The following is an 18,960-nucleotide window of genomic DNA, read 5'->3' as shown; positions in this document are numbered from 1 at the left end:
TTTCAGGACCACCAAACAATTTTGAGAGCATGGGCTGTAAAAGATTTTGCTCCAAATTGCCCTTTGTATGTCCAGATCTTAAAGCCTGAAAATAAATTCCATATCAAATTTGCTGGTAAGTTTGGCCTTGAATGAGATCCTTTGAATTGCCTCAAATTCCCATTTTGATTGTAAGTGTTATGTCTCTGTAGTTAGTGGTAACTTATTACATTCATGTTTCTGTAGAACAGAAGAATTTCCTTTTTATCATCTACTTGTTATGAGGATTTATTCACTTTAAAATGTGAATTTTTGTGGTGAATTTTTACTTTTTTATATAATTTGGTGATTTTAGTAACCGAACTTGCTGGATACGTTAGTAAGCTTGAATAGATTAGCCGTGATTAGTTGAGTACATAATATAGACACAGGTTTCAAATGTTATACGTACTAATTTATACTTATGTTTACATATAGATAGACAATACTTTGCTATAGATCATTTTATAAATATATAAACTTACCACGGAATAGAATAATATAATATATTCAAGGATTTTAAATAGACTTAATTTGGGGGTGGATTTTGAAAACAATTCAAGAACAAGGTACATGTGAATTTTTCATTCAGGCGCTGCTTTTAAAATAATTATCCACAAGACATTATACTTTAAACTGTTAGAAAATTGAACAGTAAAATGGCACTTTATTTTTTTCTTAAGTGCTTCTGTAGGAATTGATTTTGATCCAGGCAGTAATTTATATACATTTTTTTCAAATATAAGAACCATTTTTATAAAATTTCACCTTAATGGTCTAAACCTTCAAAAATCGTTAAAATGTAAATCATTTTAAGTATGCATTTGCAAAATGTATGTCCTTCAGAAGATGTATTCACATACCTTAAAATGCTTACCTATTAGCATATGATATTTAAAAGAAACATTATAAACACTAAGAAATTTTAAAATAATGATGAGAATCATGAAATTATTGCTATTCAATTTTCTCTGACTCTTATCTTTTAACCTTGCTGCTAATGACATCACTTTTTTCTAAAAAAGTATAGGAAACAACTTAAAGCAATGACTCTCAACTTTGGCAGCATTTTACAATCTGTTTTGAAGATTTTTTTAAAGTACTAACCAAAGATTCTGAGAATTTAAATGGTCTCTGTGAATTTAAATGGTTTAGATGGTGCCAGGGTTTCTTTAAGCCTGTTTCCTAAACCGAAAATTAAAAGTAACAGTACCTCCTTTGTAGACAATCTTTTGAAATTGAATGGAAAAATACATGTAAAGTATTCCATTCTTGGACAGTTACATTTGTTATTAACATTCAAGAAGTGCCAATTATTTATCTAAAAAAAGTTTGTAACTAAGCTGCCTTATTTTTAATATTATTTAGGAAAAGGAATATTTTTGCGAAATCTTCATACCTCATAATGACTTGCTATGATAAAATTTTTAGGAAGATAGTAATGGCACAGCACTAAAGTTCTTAAAAATATATTTAACTTTGAGTGCCAACATTTAAGATTTAGCTCAGCATATTAGTATTTTTGCTCCTATATTTTTCTCTTGTTAAATGACCATAATAATATAATGTCTCTATTCCATTGTTTAGAATTAGCAGTAAGGATTAAATAAATAATATCTGAAACATATTAGGTCTTCAATAAATGAATATTGAATGTGGATCTTAAAACAATATGTCGTTTGGGAAAACAATTTTTACTTTTGAATGTGCTATAACTAAAATTCAGAGCAGATTTTAGTTTTTCTCCCTTTAGCAAGCCATTGATGTGCTCACAACAGACCAAACTCACTGGAATTGTCTATTTTACAAACAAATCATTTTACAAAATGATTTGAATTGATTCTTTCACATTCTTATTTTGCTGTTATTTCGATAAATCCATCAAAATGAACAGTTTTAAAATTCTATCCCGATAGTTTATCTCATTATTTCTCATTTATGGCATCTGCTGAAATTCGTTTTAATAATGTCTGTATTCTTTTATGGCTGAGATTAAAACATCTCAGAGGAACTCTTTTTATAATATGAAAAGATGAAAGCACCCTGGTTTCATTAAAATGTCATAAGAAACAGTTTGGGGTGATGTATGAGACTCTCAAACCAATATAATGTGCTTTATATCTCAGCATGAGGTTAAAAAGATTATGGACTTAACCTTTCAAAAGGCAGTATATCAAGCTGTCATTTCGTTGGTGTGGTAGGTTGTTAAAATAATGGCTTTCAATGAGCCATGCTCCCTGTGTCTGTGTCCTGTTGTGATTCCACGTTGCGGCTTCTTCCATGAGGAGGTGTAATCTATTTCTCCACCCTTTGAGTATGGGTTGTCCTGTCACTTGGCTTTGACCAATGCACTGTGACAAAAGCGGCATTGTGTGACTTTAGAAACTAAGCCTTAAAAGGCCATCCAGCCTTTGCTTGCCTTTCATAGGAACACCACCCAGAGACTGCTTGTGAAGAATCCCGATTTAGTCTTTCCAAGGATGAAAAATCACATGGAAAGTGAGGCTCATCCATCCCTGGCACCCCACCTCCCTAGCTCCCAACTCACCCATCAACCAACCCAAAAATCCATGCTGACCCACAGAATGTTGAGAAATGAAATGATTATTTTAAGCCACTAAATTTTGGAGTCATTTGTTATACAGCAATAGATAATGAATACTGTTTGTAATAAAATAATAATTGCTTTAATCTTAAATCATATTTACTTGGTAATATTATATTTTTGTCCTTGTAGTCTCATGAGTATTAAACAGCATGATTCCAATTATCACAAGATATAAAATATATTTTTATTTCCATTTATTTAATTACTTTCTTCACATCCCCTAAATTATAGAATTCCTAGCATGACTATCATTGATGTATTTTTTTAAAGTAAATCCACGTTTTTAAAATATGAAAGGGAGAACTTCAAAAGTCAACTGATATGTATGGAAAATATTAGAAAGCAAAAACATATGTAGCAACCTAGTAACTATTACTTTATGCAGATATACCATTTATATAATTTATGGATCATTTTCTCCTGAACAAAAAGACTGTAGGCATTCATTAAAGTAAATTATGGAATTGTTACACTATTATTTGAATGAATTATTATAGTATTAATTATAAAAACAATTATTATATGAATTATTATAGTATTAATTATAAATACAATTATTTTCTACATTTTGATCAGATTCACAGAAGAAAAGTCCATATGGACATGATTTCAGCAATAGAAAAGATATGCTCTTACTCATGTCAACAAGAGAGAAAGTTAACATAGTGAGCCTAGAGTTAGAAAGAACAAAATCCTCAGGAAAATAATAGTTACAATAAAAGATTTCTGAATATGAGCCCAAGTATAAATTGTAATGATTCAAGTAAAATAAAAATATCCTTCACAGATAATTTGATTATTTTAATCACAATTTTCAAGAAGAAAATAAACACAAATTGGTTCATAGAAAAACAGTATTTATTTTCAGCAGTTTGCCCTTTTTTATAATAAATTTGTCAAAGTGAATAGATATATATTGCAAATTCTGGAATGAGGCTGACCTCAGTCAAATCTTTGTTCTATTATGTAATGACTGCATGATCTCAGGCTTCTTGATCTCTCAAGGTTGAGTTCTTCAATATGTACAGTGAGGGTAATAAGAGAAACTATCCCATAGGGTTGTTATGATTAAAAAAGTTACTCAAAAGAACATCAGCCACTAGTAATTAGTACCTATCAAATTGATGATTGTCATGAATCTTGAATACCTATGTCTCACCCTCCTAATAGTCTGTATTATCTTTGTCTCCAGGAAAAGTAACTGAGGGTTTCCCATGAAGCTTTACAAAGAGCTTATTATAGACATTCAAAGAGCACATAATTTTCAGTTTGCACATGTTTTCCAGAGAACAGAAAAAGAAAGATGTCTCCCTAACTCATTGTATGGGATTATGGCCTTGATACAAAACTCATTAAGCATAGTATGGGAAATGATAATTAGAGACCAATTTAGTTGATTAACATGGTTGAAAAATTATAGAAAATATATTAGCAAAGTAATGTATTTAAAAAATAATGTATCATCACCAAGTTGGAATTATTCTAGAAGTAGATCATCATTTCAAAGAAGAAAATATTATTATTATTTCAATGGATACAAAAAAGCATTTGAGAGAGAATTCAACATCCCTTCAAAATTTTAAAAACAGAAAAATATAAAATGCTAGGAAGCTACAAGTAAGGAACTTCTTAACCTAAGGCAGGTTATCTACAGAATAACCTAGAGGAAAACAAATATTTAGTGGTCACATATTGAGAGTCTGTCTTTAAGATTATGTACAAACAAGGATGCCTACTAAAACCACTTTTACTCAGCATTGTCCTGGAAATCCTAAGGCATGCGTTAAGACTACAAAAATAAATAAAAGGAATAAGTATTGGAAAAAGAGAAATAAAATTGCCATTATCCACATATCATAAGATATTCTACGAAGAAAATTCAAAAGAATTTTCTTTTTTTCCTAGAATACCTTTTCCTTATGGGAGCTCATCCATTTATTTGATTTCCAAAATTGAGTCTCTCCCTCAAATATCCACTATGAACTCCTGTCTTGTTCCTCTAAATAAATAGTCAGTGTCTCCTGTTAGGTTTCTAATAGCTGTCTCAAAATTAAGATATCTAGAGATAGTTACTGATTTTCCCTGACCTAAAATCTGTTTCACCCCCATTCTTCCCAGCAGCATCTATTAATACTTAGAACTCAAGCCCAAAACCCATGAGTCTTTCATTATTCCATTGTTTGTATCCAGTCCATCAAGTGGTATATGGTTCCACTCCCTGAATATCTCAGGCTTATCCACAGACACAACCCTTGTCCATGCCATAATCAGGTTTTACTTAGGCTGTTTCAAAACACTCCCTTTCCTTTTTCTCCTGAGTATTTACAAATTGTATCTATAAACTTATTGCTGCTCTCATATTCCCATCATATTTTCAATAATGAATGTCATTTGTGTATTGTAGGAGACAGTTACATCTTCATACCATCGATGTCAGCCTAAACTCACTGTTTCCTCCTTTCAGTATATGGATGCCAGCATTCTTTCACAGCTTTGTTTTTATTTTTTTATATGTTTTTTTAAATTTATTTTTGGCTGTGTTGGGTCTTCGTTGCTGCGCGTGGGCTTTCTGTAGTTGCGGCGAGTGGGGGCTACTCTTTGTTGTGCTGCGTGGGCCTCTCATTGCGGTGGCTTCTCTTCTTACGGAGCACGGGCTCTAGGCGCGTGGTCTCAGCAGTTGTGGCGCATGGGCTTAGTTGCCCCACAGCATGTGGGACCTTCCCGGACAAGGGCTCGAACCCGTGTCCCCTGCATTGGCAGGTGGATTCTTAACCACTGCTTCATCAGGGAAGTCCCAACATCATTATTTTTAAATGACTCTAGTGGATTATTTTTTGTCAACCTCTGTAGATGAAAAATTGAATGGTAATATAGCTTTGGTTATGTTAAATCTTTTTTCCTGTGAGAAATAATTTTGTCAATGCACTTCTTTTTTAGAAGTGGGAATTGGTACTGAACATAGGAAGAGGTAATGGCAGTGTTCCCTAGCTATGACTAATAGAAAAATGTGGTTTTATAACATCTTGTACTCTTTGTCAGCCTCTTGTGGGACTAGCAATTCCAGTAAAGCCTCTCCAGGTCAAATATTTGACCTGAAATTACCTGGAAAAAAGATTCGCCTCCACATTGCTGAACTGTTCATAAATTGTCTCTCCTTAGTGACAAAACTGTGATGAAAAAGGCAAAACATTATAGTAGTTCAGTTTTTAGATGTGTTTCTGTAACCCACGTTTTAATCAGAATAAAACCAAACCCATATCTTTTTCTTCACTGTACATTCCGAAATTCTTTAAAAAAAATACACAAAACAAAACAAAACAAATGGACAAGAAAAATATGTACCTGACTAGGAAAAGAACTCCTTTACTGCAAAGCCTTGAATGAACTTAAAGAATGAACTGTACTCTCCAGTTTGTCACTTGAATGGAAAATCTTTGCTGTTTGTCTCCTAATCAGATGAAATTACTCAGAAAATCTGTGAGAGGGTGAACCCCTATTATCTGAGTAAATTAATTGCTAAATTTAGGTTCCCACTCTATACTCCCCCTGCCAAATAAAGTGTTAGGTCATCTGTGACTATTCAATTCCCTTTTCTTTATCGACTAATTTTCTTTCAACTACTGCGTTCTCTGGAAATTTCCCACTTCATTTTAACAAATATAGGAAGGCATAAAAATCAAATTGATAAATTTTCACCCACAAGTAAGAGTAAAGAATGTAAACATATGTCTGTAAATAAATTTGTAGGAGTGAGGAACATAAAATCAATTTGTAAGTGATTTGTGAATTTTCTATGAATTTTATTTCCCATGCTTCGATGATGATATTTCCTAAGTAACAGATTTGAATTAAAGTTCATGAATGAATGGAAGAATCAGACCACAATAGTAAAGTGCTGAATGAATAAAATTCTTTCTCCTTCACCACTAAAGTGTGCCGAGAAGAATGATTCATGATACTAGAACTATAGGAGTGAGTTCTGGCAACTTAAAAAAAGAAACAAAAAAAGATCTTAATTGCAAAAAAAGTTAAAATGGGCAAAAGGAAATACTTTCTAACAATATCATTGACAATACTCTATAAACATATGTTTTTCTTATAGTATATAGTCATGGATGGCTACCGTTATAAAAACAATATTGTTTAAAATCACACACACACACACACACATACGCACATATTGGAGAAATGATTTGACTAAAAGTTTAGCCATCGGTTTTTACTGGCGCACCAGACACTCCAATGCCTCAATTTTTCCTCCCCAAAAAGAGAGTGGAAAAATATTTCTAAGCAATATAAATATTGGAAATTATCTTAGCTGTTTCTAGATAACATATGTATGCACAAGGTTTGGCTTTTACCAAATGGTGATGTGTGAGTTCTTCATGCTGAATAATTTCTTCATTTCCCATATACACCCACATAGACACCATGTTAAACTTCATTCTTTCAACCTACTTAAAAACATAATGCTTTGAATTCTTATATTTTCAAAGATAAATTACCAAAACTTTGAAAATTCTCCATTTTTAGATGGAAATATTTTCTTTTTGATTTTTGTCTTATTGTGAAGATTATCAGAAACCACTTAACATAAGGCCATCTTTAGACCCAGCACAATTTGGAGTTTTTACTTTTTTTTCCCACTATTTTTCACTTTGCAAAAAAATCAAACATACAGTTTTAAAATTATACAATGAAAATGTGTATTACCCCCATTTACATTCAACAGTGAACATTTCCACATTTGTTTCATCTTCTGTGTATTACACACACACAGACACACACACACACAAACACACACATTTTTACATAAGCATGTTTTTCCTAAGAATGACATTCTGCTACATAGCCAAGATAACATTTTCACCCCTAAGAGATGAAAATCAACATTTTATTTTTAATTGCATTTGCTTTTTAAGTTTTTTTGTAGAAGTAATTTTAGATCAACAGAAGAATGGTATATATAGAACAGAGTGCTTCTATGTAGCCTTTCACATAACACCCTTCCTGGAATGTTAACTTCTTATATAGCCATGGCCCATTTAATCAAAAATTTAAAAATTAACATTGCTGTGGATTATTTTTAAGTTAAATGCATTCCTGTATTTTGCTCCTCCTAATAAAATATCAATCTTGTATTTGTTTTTCCTTTCTGTGACTTTTACAAGTTTAAAATATGGGCCAAACCATATTTCCTGCCTTTTCTCTTTGACACTTGATTAATTGCTGCTGACCATTAGGTTTTTAAAGCCATTTTCTTGAGGACCGCTTATAATTTAATTAACTCAAAGCATCTTTATGTTTTTCTCCATTAATTTTCTTATGGTTGTATATTTCTCAAAGATTCATTTTCATGATTCTGGAAACCAGAGAAGCGTGTTTCTTCTTCTGTCTTAGGAAAGTGCCAGACATATTCTATCACAACCCAGGCCTATGATTTTCAGTCTGTAAAGTAGTTTCTTGATATGAATGTTTCATAAAGAAAACCGGTATATCCTCTTTTATTCTTGCTTACTCATTCAAGACATTTTTATTGAGTCCTACTGTGAGCAATAAATTGTCCTAGGCACTAGTGGTATAATGAAGATGAAGATGGAGTAGCTATCTATTCCAATGGCAGATTTTCTAATTTTCTTTACCTCTAACCCTTTAATAACCAGGGAGTGCACCTTTACGTTCATCCCAAGAATAGCATTTCAACTGAGCTTTTTCTTTCTACAGAGAACTTCATTTGTAACCTTAGAATTCTCCTCCTCAACCCTTGCCACCCTCCTTTATATCAAAACTCATGATCCCAATTATGTTCTAATTTAGTAAAGTTTTCATGATTTGATATAATATCCCTGTTCCTGGAATAGTTACTTCTGTATTGAAAAGAGTCTCTTAAAACACAATTTTTAACCCCAAAAGAATGAGATCCTAATACTAGGACAGCCAACAAGTGGAGAGAGCAAATATTATAATGGGATGTTTATTTAATCTAACATTGCCTCAAATCATACTGCGTAAGGACATATTGTAAACATACGCATGTGTGGGTGTTGTGTGTGTGTGTGCGATTGTGAATTAGGCTTTACTAAAGAATTGGAATGTTGTTGGAGAAGCAATGAGAGGCTAATGAAGGTTTTAGGTAAAGGTGTAAATTTTTAACTAGTTAACAGAGTGACTCCAGGGGAAATATGGAGCGCAGGGAAGAGGACAAAAAGGACCTCATGGGGTGATTATTTAGGAAGTTATTATATTTGTTCAGGTGAGCGATACTGAGAGATTGAAGCTAATGGTCGTTCAGGGTGAGAACGGATTCACGAATCATTTCAGATTTTCTCTAGACTTCATAATAAGTTGACTGTGAGGGCCACAGAAGAGTGAGAAATAATTTTATCTTTGCAACTTTCCATCTCTTGTTTGTGTATTCTCATATTTAATATGAATTATACTATAACAGTTAACGAATCTATTTGTAGTTGCTTAGATGTTCATTTAACTCATATGATTTAAAAACTTAAATGATCTGTTAAGAATGTTGAAAAGTAATACTGTAACTCAGGAGAATGCAAAAATGTATGAAATAGTGAAAAGGAAAATATGCAAAAATGTATGAAATAGTGAAAAGGAAAAAAAAAAAAAGTACAGTTTTCCACCTGTGTCGGGGAAACCCCAGGTCTTTCCTCCTGTTTCTCTGCTGTGACCTTTACTTCTCACACCAAGCACTTCGCTTCTGACACTTCTGGTCACCAAATGTGTGGTTTTTTTTTTTTTCCCCACACCAAGCAATTCTGTGCAACACCAGCTGGGTGTCCTACAATTCAACTCAATTCTGACACTGTCTATTCAAAGATAGCATCAGATCCCACAGGTTAAGGGACCAGGCCTGCAAAACTCCCCCAGATGATGAGGTAAATAGAGCAAGGCCTGGGAGGGTCCTGAGCACAGGAGCCTCTGTCCCTGTGGATTTGGGGTGCATCAGCCTCCCAGGGTAGATGTGTTCACCAACCTGGAAGCCCTCCAGACCCCTGACTACTGGTATTTTATGGAGATTTCCTCACATAAGCATGACCATTTATTAACTCCACTTCCAGCCCCTCTACCCTCTCTGGAAGATGGGGTTGGAACTGAAAATTCCAAGCTTCTAATCACAACTTGGTCTTTCTGGTGACCAGTCCCATCCTGGAGCCATCCAGAAGCCCACCCAGAGCCACCTCATTAGGACAAAACATGCTCCGAGTACTCTTATCACTTAGGAATTTACAACAGTTTTAAGAGCTCTGTGTCAGCGACTGGGTTGAAGCCAAATATAATAACAAGAGATGTTCTGAGTGCTCTTATCAACCAGGATATTACAATGGTTTCAGGAGTTCTGTGTCAGGAAAACTGGGGATAGAAATCAATATATATCCTTTCTATTATCTCACAAAAAGCTTTCAAATAAGTAAGTAATCTTCCACCATGATGTGGTAACAAGGAATTCTACAGGAGAAGGAGTGACACAGGAAAAGAACACCAGAAATCTAGGTACAGACCCCGTAACTTTTTCTGCATCATTCGTTTTTTCTAGCAGTGTCATTAAAATATGTGTCCGTAGAATGCTACTCTGGAAGTATTGGGAAATGCTTGGTATGAGAGTACTGTATAAAGTAGTAAAAGGATGCACGTGCAGAAATCCAAAAAGGATGGATACATCAGCTAGTATCGGTTTATACAATTACGTGAAGCTTTCATGAGGAAATAATATGACCTGCACACAACATTTAAATAAAAAGACATCCATTACAGTTTTTATTGTAAGAATAGACGTAGAAAGAAGTAAAGTGTCTCATATGAGAACACATACATAAGATATACAAGATGTGGTGTGTATATAAATTATGCACCTATAAGCCATTGTTAGAAATTATATTAAAATGAAGAGTAGTACAGATGAAATAAGCAAGATAGGAAATTCCTTAAAGTAGGGTAACAATTTTATTAATACTATTTATGTACATTAAATTGTATTTTATATGGAAATGTAATACTAGCTAGAAGGTAAGTTTGTTGAAGATGGTTGTTTTTAATTTATTTATGGAGTTTACATTTTCACATTTTTCCCACGAGATCCAAATTATCAAGTGTAATTAATGCCATGAAAAACTTTGCAAATAGTTATATCTAAGCAGGGAAGATGTTAACTTAATTACAACAAGGGGTTATGTTTGTATAGGCTATAATATGTTTGTATAGACCTGAAATATCACTATTATGTGGGTAAAAGATAATGTATGTGAACTTACAGATCTGTGCAATTAGCATATTGTTATATAACCCACAACCAACTCTCATTTAATATATTGATATAATGACAACTTTCATTGGTGCCCAGTTCTCATTTAAACCATCAAGCTATTCTGTGTAGTAAATCATAAGGACTAAATCTGATGAATTAGCCAATACCTAGTTCCTCCTTGAGAATGTTAAATTCACCTTCCAATAAGGAATGAAAAATAAGTCAATTTAAAAAGGGGTAGCTATTTTTAAAACCACCAAGGTGAATGTAATTAGCTGAGATAAGTTATTTCCAAAAAATTTTGGAAGTTTACATGTTTAAAAATAAGAAAAAGAAATCTGTAATATGTTGAAATTGTAAATTAGTAATTTTGACAAAATCAGTTTGTTTTTCGATTTGTTATTCATTATTAGGTTTTCAGCTTCTTAAGATTCAGTTTTGTCTGGAACTAAAAAAAGTAAAATAAAAGCTCGATTATCATAAAAGAGGTTTTTGTGAACTTGTGTTATCATAGCCTTAAGATGATTATCTAGTTTAATTCCTAGGTTAAATGGTATGTGTACTTTTATGGTTTTTAATACACAATGCCAATTTGCTCTCCAGAAATGAATAACTTATCATTACAGGAGTGAGCAATATTCCTTTTAACTTTTGCCCCTTGGCTGAATGAAAAATAATATAAGAACTATATTATTATTATTGTGGCAGTTGACATTTATTTAATGCTTACTATATGCAATGACTACTTTTTATAGATTAACTCAATGAATTTTCTTTTTTTAATTAACTTTTTATTGGAGTATAGTGGATTTACAATGTTGTGTTAGTTTCTGCTGTACAGCAAAGGGAATCAGTTCTACACATACATATATCCATTCTTTTTTAGATTCTTTTCCCATATAGGTCATTACAGAGTATTGTAGCTCAATGAATTTTCATCACAACCTTGTTAAGATAGTAGATTAGTTATCTATTGCTGATACTGAGTTAATGACTTCACATCTTCACAGTATAACCAGTAAACACTCATTGTCTCACAGTTTCTGTGGGTCAGGAATTTGGGAGGAGTAATAATCAGGTTATGTGTGATGTTGCAGTAAAGATGTCAGTTGGGGCTACGTTATCTGAAGGCTTGACTTGGGCTGGAAGATCTGCATCCAGGGTGGTCCCCTTTTCACTGACATGGTTGGCAAGTTAGTGCTGGCTGTTGGCAGGAGGCCTCAGTTCCTTACCTCTTAGACTTTTCCTTAAGGCAGAAGCCAGAATGTCCTTGCCTTGGCCATCACACTCTGTCATTTCCACAATATCTTACTGGTCACAAGATCAGTCCTATTCTGTGTAGGTGGGAATGACACAGGATCTAAAGCCTGTCATAGAGGCTGTCTGGAAGGCTAGCTGCCACAGGTAGATTCCAGTATTATTCCCCTTTTACAGATGAGAAAACTGAGACAGGAAGATGTTAAGTAAAATGCTGATGGTACCATAACTTAGTGGTACAGCTGGACCTTAAATGCACGTTTTCTGTCTCCAGAATGTGTGCTGTTAAGAGACATGTGGTGTTGCCACTAATAGTTTGTTTTAATTTTAAAGTTTTGATTACTAACAGTTGCACATTTCCATGTATCTATTGTACATTTAATTTGTGTGTGCATTTGTGTATAAAACATCGCTTTACCGTTATTTTCTACAGAGGTGACTATTTTTCTCTTAGTGAATTGTAGAGATTTTTTGTATTCTAAAATTACTAACATTTTGACTTTTTGAAAGTTGCATTTTTTTTTTTCAGTTTGCCAATTGTCTTTCGGTTGTGTTCATGGTGTTTTTAACTAACAGAATTTTTGTCTCCTTCTTGCACAATCATCAATGTTTTCTTTATGATTTTTGCCTCTGGATTATCCAAGGATCCATCATGTAATAGTTCAAATCAGTTTATTTTTCCAATAGTTACTTTTCTTAAGACAGAGTTTTTGGCAACCCCTAGAATTATCTCCTAAGATCAAAAAGAATGTGTGGATCGTGAAGGACTGAAATGCCTAACTTACTTCATTTTTTTGGAATCTGTTGATGTGAACATCATGTTGAAAAATTGTAGGGGCTGGTTGGTGGAAGAATAGTCCATAGTAGGCAAGGACTCAGCAAGACAAGACACATGCCTCAATTATCCCATTAAGTCAACCTCACTTTGCATTAAGAAACTCCTTTTAAATTGAATATGCCTCCTGGTAAAATTGAAATTTCAATCATCTTTTGTACGTCTCTTTATTAAGATTGTTAGATGAATATCTAATTGATAGTAGCGTCTATCTACCTGTTTATTTCTGTAAGCATGGACATTTTGGAGGGAAAGGAAAAGATTTGATTATTATGGGAGACTGCTGAAAAACAGTATTTAGGATACACTCATTGGCAGTGGCCAATGAGTGTATCCTAAATACCCAATAGAAGAGATGAGGTGAGAGTTTCCTTTGCAGTTTTGTCCAGAGTAATGACATGGCTGAAAACAGCTGTCTCAGGTTATACGTGACAACTATAAATATGGCTATAGGTTGTCGTTTGCGTGGGTAGATCAGGCAGATCGTAGCATCTTCTGTCTTTGGTAAGGAAAAGGTGTGTACTCACAGAAGTGCATATTTCCACTTATTGTCTATTTTTATGAAAGAAAAAACTTTACTTATCATGGGAGTTTGCTGTAGTTTGCTGTATGCTCTTCTGTGTTATTTCAATCTGAAGTTTACATTTGTGTAAGACAGAGATAAATAACTATACCAACTTGTCTAATATGATACTAGGCATAGTTGCTCAAAGCCTTAACGTGCTTAAAGACGTGGAATTCGAACTTATGCCTTGTGGCTCCAAATGTAGTGATTCTTTCAGTCAAGTACAGGAGCACCTTTGCAACATTTTCCTACTTTATAATGTATTTCTACAAATGCTGGGATTATATTTTAGTCTTCATAGAATGTGTGGTTCAGAAAGTTTGTTTTCCAGTTTAATTGACAATGATTTCCAGAGATTTAGAGTGAAAAAGATATGTAGTGGAGTGTATACCTGTCCCCTGACGTCCTCCCAAGTGATTTCAGGCCTATTTACACTATTCAGACCTCACAATACCCAAACTCAATCTTCCGTTTTGCTAATTCAACCATCTAGTGCTATCTAAAGCCTTCCCCTCCACTTCATTGATGCAATGCTTTTCAATTAGCTTTTTTTATTTTTTTTGATGTGAGACCTATTTAATTTATTTTATTTTATTTTTTCACTTTGCTGTACAGCAGAGATTGGCCCAACATTGTAAATCAATTAGCTTTTAACGCAGTGCTACTCAAAGTGTGGGCCAAAAACCAGTTTCAGTCTACAGACTTTTACTAGGCTATAAACTAAATACCAAATTGACAGTGAGCATTTAGAAACTTTGATAGCAATCTGCCATTGCTGTGACACCCTAGTGCACCACAGTGTGTTGTCTCTTTGATAAGCGAGTAGACTGGTTTGGATCATATCATATTCATAGGTGAGTCACGTATGGCTTGAGTTCTATACAGGCATGCACGTTAGAACTGCATATGTGTCTGCAATGCATTGGAAATTAAAAAGAAAAGAAACATCTGTCCTTCATCACGAACAGCTGAGAAGCATAGCTCTGATGCCTTATCGGTCTAGAGTCTTCTGTGCCTCACCTTCCTTTTTTCTGTCCTGTCCTCTTTAAACCACCTGAACTCTGTGGTCTGTCATTCAGCCAACCTCATATCTGTATATACTGCTTTCCTTTGTTTTAACTTTTTATGCCTCCTGATTGACAATAACAAACATACAAACAAACAAAATTCTTATCAGATGGATTCTTTTTTCCTGCTCCTTGACTGAGCCTTGCTAGGAAAAAAAAAAATCACACCGTGGATCAGACTTGTATCACTGTGAACTCATGTTCTGGCAGCTCACAGGCCCTTAACAGTGTGGATTTTTTTTTCCTTATCAAAACACACTCTTACTCTTGCAGTTACCATTTCAATCTTTAGTTCACCTCTTAATTCTTAGGTAGGGGAAGCCAATGAGTGAAAATTTCCTCAGATTTTTGCTACCGAATTTTCCTAGTGTTACTTCCTTTTCACTTACCATTTCCTGCTTTTCTCCTGTTACAATAGGATTTCCTTATCTCCAGGCTGGACCCCATCACGTTGTACCTTGTCAGCAACCTTGTGATAGTTTTCTCTCCTTAATCTTCAAACCTCTTTCTTTGTTAATTTATCTCCATAAAAATTTAAATATCCTCCTGCCTCTCTGATTTACTTTTAAGAAAATCACCTCTGCATGCTTTCTTCACCTTTCAACTAACTACTGTTAATTATCCTTAAAAATCTTAGTTTAAACATCACTTCTTTGGGGATACTATTTCTGATTCCTGCAGAGCAGGAAAGGTATCCTTTTGTATCTTCTTAGAGCACTTGCATTTATGTCCTTTATAAAATTTATCGCAGTATATTTGCTACTAATAAATTTTCTAGAGATCTTTCAAAATCCCTTTGAATCAGTGACTCAAATCATTTTAGTCCAGCTATGATTTTGGGGTGTGTGTGATTGAAAAGCAATGGAATTGATTTCAAGGTCAGATTTGGCCACATTCCTTCCAAACTCCCTCATTAAGTGATGGGGTTTTGGGAAACGTGGTGTTTGTATTTTTTCAGTTCAATTAAGAGGTTGTTTGAACCACTTGTCCGTCTGGTAGCAAGTAGTAAGCTTTAAAGTAAGTTCAGGGGAGAGAAAAACCACTAGAAGATTCACTTATTGTAATGTGCTTCCTTAATCAATTTTAGACTTGTATAGCTTTTGTAGAGTTCTTTATAGGCTGTGTGAATTTAAGTTAATAATGGATTTAGGCAAGTAACTTGACCTCTCTGAACATCTAATTGCTTATCTGAAAACTGTTTAACACAATATATATCATAAAACTTTTGTGAGGTTTAATAACACACATGCATACATACATATATATGTACCATTTAGCATAAAACTTGAAATCCTATTTGGGATTAGTATTATTATAATATGTTAAGGCAATTCAATAACTATATCCTTAACTCTCATGACATCAATTACTATCATGAGCTAGTGAGAAATGAATACTTTCGGTTAGTACCTAAATAAATGGAGTTTTGAGGTCAGCAATTTTTCAAAAAATATTAAGACTGCTGTTTCTGTGACATGTTTTAAAATAAAGGAGGTTATTAAAATTTAAACTGTTTTGCTCTAGGATACAGGAAATGATTCCCCTTTGAGCACTTAATTAGTATGATACATTAAAAAAATTACAGCATTAACATAAGGATTCAAGCAATTAGAAACACACAAAAATGTGTTTTATACTCAATATTACTGAAGTGAAATACGTCTGTTTATAGAACGTTGCCAGCGTCAAACTGGGTTGAATTCTGTATATTTAATAAGCATCTTGTATTTAGATCTTGTGAAACTAAATGACTTTTAAAGCTTTACTTAAACCTATTCTTAGCCATTGAATGGTTCACAGTCCTAGAATTGGCAGAAGTATGATGTCTGCTCATGTACACACACAAACACACACACTCCGACTGGTATTTTATTGATTAAAGCAACAGGATCAAAATAAAACTCGATTGTTAGAGATTACTCTCCTTGAAGAAAAAGAAGCAATTTTCATGGCAATCAACCCACTCATGCTTATAAACAGAGTCTAATAAGCGAAGGCTATGTGAGAGGTTTATAATGCAATTTGTTCAGTCGGTCTATGTAATAAACTCTTTCCCTATAAAATAAAAACAAATAACATTCAATTTTTAAAATTTACCCTGTTTCGTGTTTCTCTTTAAAAGCTCTTTCTCCAAAGGATATTTGATTTCTGTAAATCAAAATCCAGGACTAGATTGGTTTCATGCACTGTCCACTGTTGCTTACTGCTTTCTGAAGAGCTGTTACCTAGCAACTGCATGGAAGAAGCTTCCAGTACTTTAAATCATAGACAAGCTCAAAAAATACTGTGAGGCAGACTTTTAAAAAAATATTCTGACTTGTTAAAATGTAATTAACAAATTGATTTTCCATAAAGCAAAAGGGCCTTGAAAATAGATTTGATCGTATCTATCTATAAATTTGTAGCTTTAATTGCAATTGCTTATCTGAAGAGCTTTTAAATCAAAAATAATAAAAATAGCCATAAAACAGAAACCACAAATCTCACATAATCCTGCTATTTTAAAAGTCGTAGCCCTTGAAAACTGTTTCCCATTCCTTAAGAGAGTTACTATTAACATTTTGATTCCCATTCTTACAATTTTTCATGCTTATTCAGACATACGTATGCACACATGAACATATATGCAGAAGTCAGCTTTTTTATCAATGGAGTTATATTGTATCGTTTTGCTACTTAAATTTTAAAACTATTATTGACGTTCTTTCAAGATGGTTTATTGAAATCTATCTTTTTATTTTTAATAATGTAGGATTGTGGTGATAAATAGTACCTGTTTAGAATTCTGATGAGCATTTTATATTCATTATCTACTTTTCTCCGCAGAAAACCCTATGAGGTAAATATTATTATGATTTACAGTTTTAAAGATAAGGCAAGTTAGGCTCTGAGGGATCAGGACCTTGCCGGTGACCTGGCACACTTGGGGGCGACACCATTTGCTCTCGTGTGCTTATGCTCTGATGGCAAGCAACCCAAGAGAAAGAGCTGAGTCAAAACAGCAACTTTACAGGGACGAGAAGAAAATACAAGATTTTGAAAGAGGAAATGCTTTCTTCAACAAGGGAAGGAAATTAGAAAGAAAACATGGACAGATTTGATCATTGCTAAGGAGTCATCTCTGTCTGCATAATCAAAACTGGACTTTTGCCACTTATGTGGTCTCACCAGCAAAGAGGGACAGTGTGTAGGGGAAGTGGATGTGTCTACAAAATATTAATCCAGAAGTTTACAAAACCTAGTCTAGTAACCATATTTAACTAAAAGAGGAGTTGAGACATGTCATTTCTCCCTGGACAGGCACGCACCCAGCTAAACCTTGGGGATGGGTGAGGGAAAATGAAGCCTCTTACTAAAAGGAAGAAGGAGAGAATGAATATGGGGTGAGAGTAGTTTCAGCCACAGTTCAAATCTTTTTGTCCACCCAAGTATCCATGTACAGTGTTTTTCCCTTATACATTAAGATACTCATTCATTATTACGAAAAATACCCCAAAGTTGCCTCAATTGCTGAATCCAACTCAAAGTGCAGGATATCTCGATAATACAAAGTCATTGCTAGCTGTGGATCCTGATAGTCTGGCAATGAACACACCAATAAGTGAGTTAGTTACCTCTCCCCCACCCCATATGCATATGTAATAGCAGAGCAAGATAGCTGTGATAAAATAGTGGGTTTTGGAAAAAGAAAGGGAGACACACAGCAGACATTGTTCCATAGGAATGGTGAAATCCTGTGGGACATGAATTGCAGAGACCTTGCAGTAATTTTTTTGATTAGACACCCATCCTGCTCTTAGAAAATAACTCCTTTGTCTATTCATAAGCATAGATCCTTGGTCACTATCTTCTGTGGCTACAGAGAACGTTGAAATTAGAACAGATTTCCTCCAGTCCTTTCTATGTGTCAATAATTGTGCTCAAAATTCTTTTCTAAGAACTTTCTTGCACTTGCCATATTTACTGGCTTTTGTTGCCGTGTCTGTATCACCCTCTTGGTTGTCATGGCAACTACCTCGGCACCATCTGAAACAATAGGTTTATTGGGTGGGAAGGCAGCACAGCACCTTTATCTGATCCCCACATTAGGTCCAGCTTTATTGATCTAGATGAAAAGTCTTAAAAGGAGGTCACTGATAAAGATTCTGAAAGACAGTGTCATCTCCCATGATTTAGGGTACAGTTCACTGTTTTGGTTCTGCAACTGTCCGGATTCCTGGACTCCTAGGTTTCTGGCTTCAAGCAATTTTCCCTTTTCTCTCCGCTTGCAGAGTGATCGATTTTTGCCCCAGATCATCTGTCACCTTACTAAAATCAGCAAGGTGCTGTCACCCACGTTAGTAT

General features: G+C 34.1%; 1 protein-coding gene across 30 annotated transcripts in view; it reads left to right on the top strand.

Moving 5' to 3' along the window:
- KCNT2 (potassium sodium-activated channel subfamily T member 2) overlaps positions 1-18,960 on the top strand; it is a 414,242-nt gene that overhangs the window by 259,201 nt on the left and 136,081 nt on the right. For all 30 annotated transcript variants that reach the window (XR_009517121.1, XR_009517118.1, XR_009517125.1 and 27 more), the window contains one exon: positions 7-115. Coding sequence is in view for 22 of the 30 variants with exons in the window: in XM_059998767.1 (XP_059854750.1) it covers positions 7-115 (109 nt within the window). In the remaining 8 variants the exon portion in view is untranslated. The remainder of the gene's footprint in view (positions 1-6; positions 116-18,960) is intronic.

The sequence above is a fragment of the Delphinus delphis genome, chromosome 1 (assembly GCF_949987515.2).
Source record: "Delphinus delphis chromosome 1, mDelDel1.2, whole genome shotgun sequence".
NCBI classification, from domain to species: Eukaryota; Metazoa; Chordata; class Mammalia; order Artiodactyla; family Delphinidae; genus Delphinus; species Delphinus delphis.
This window is presented reverse-complemented; position numbering and strand designations above follow the sequence as displayed.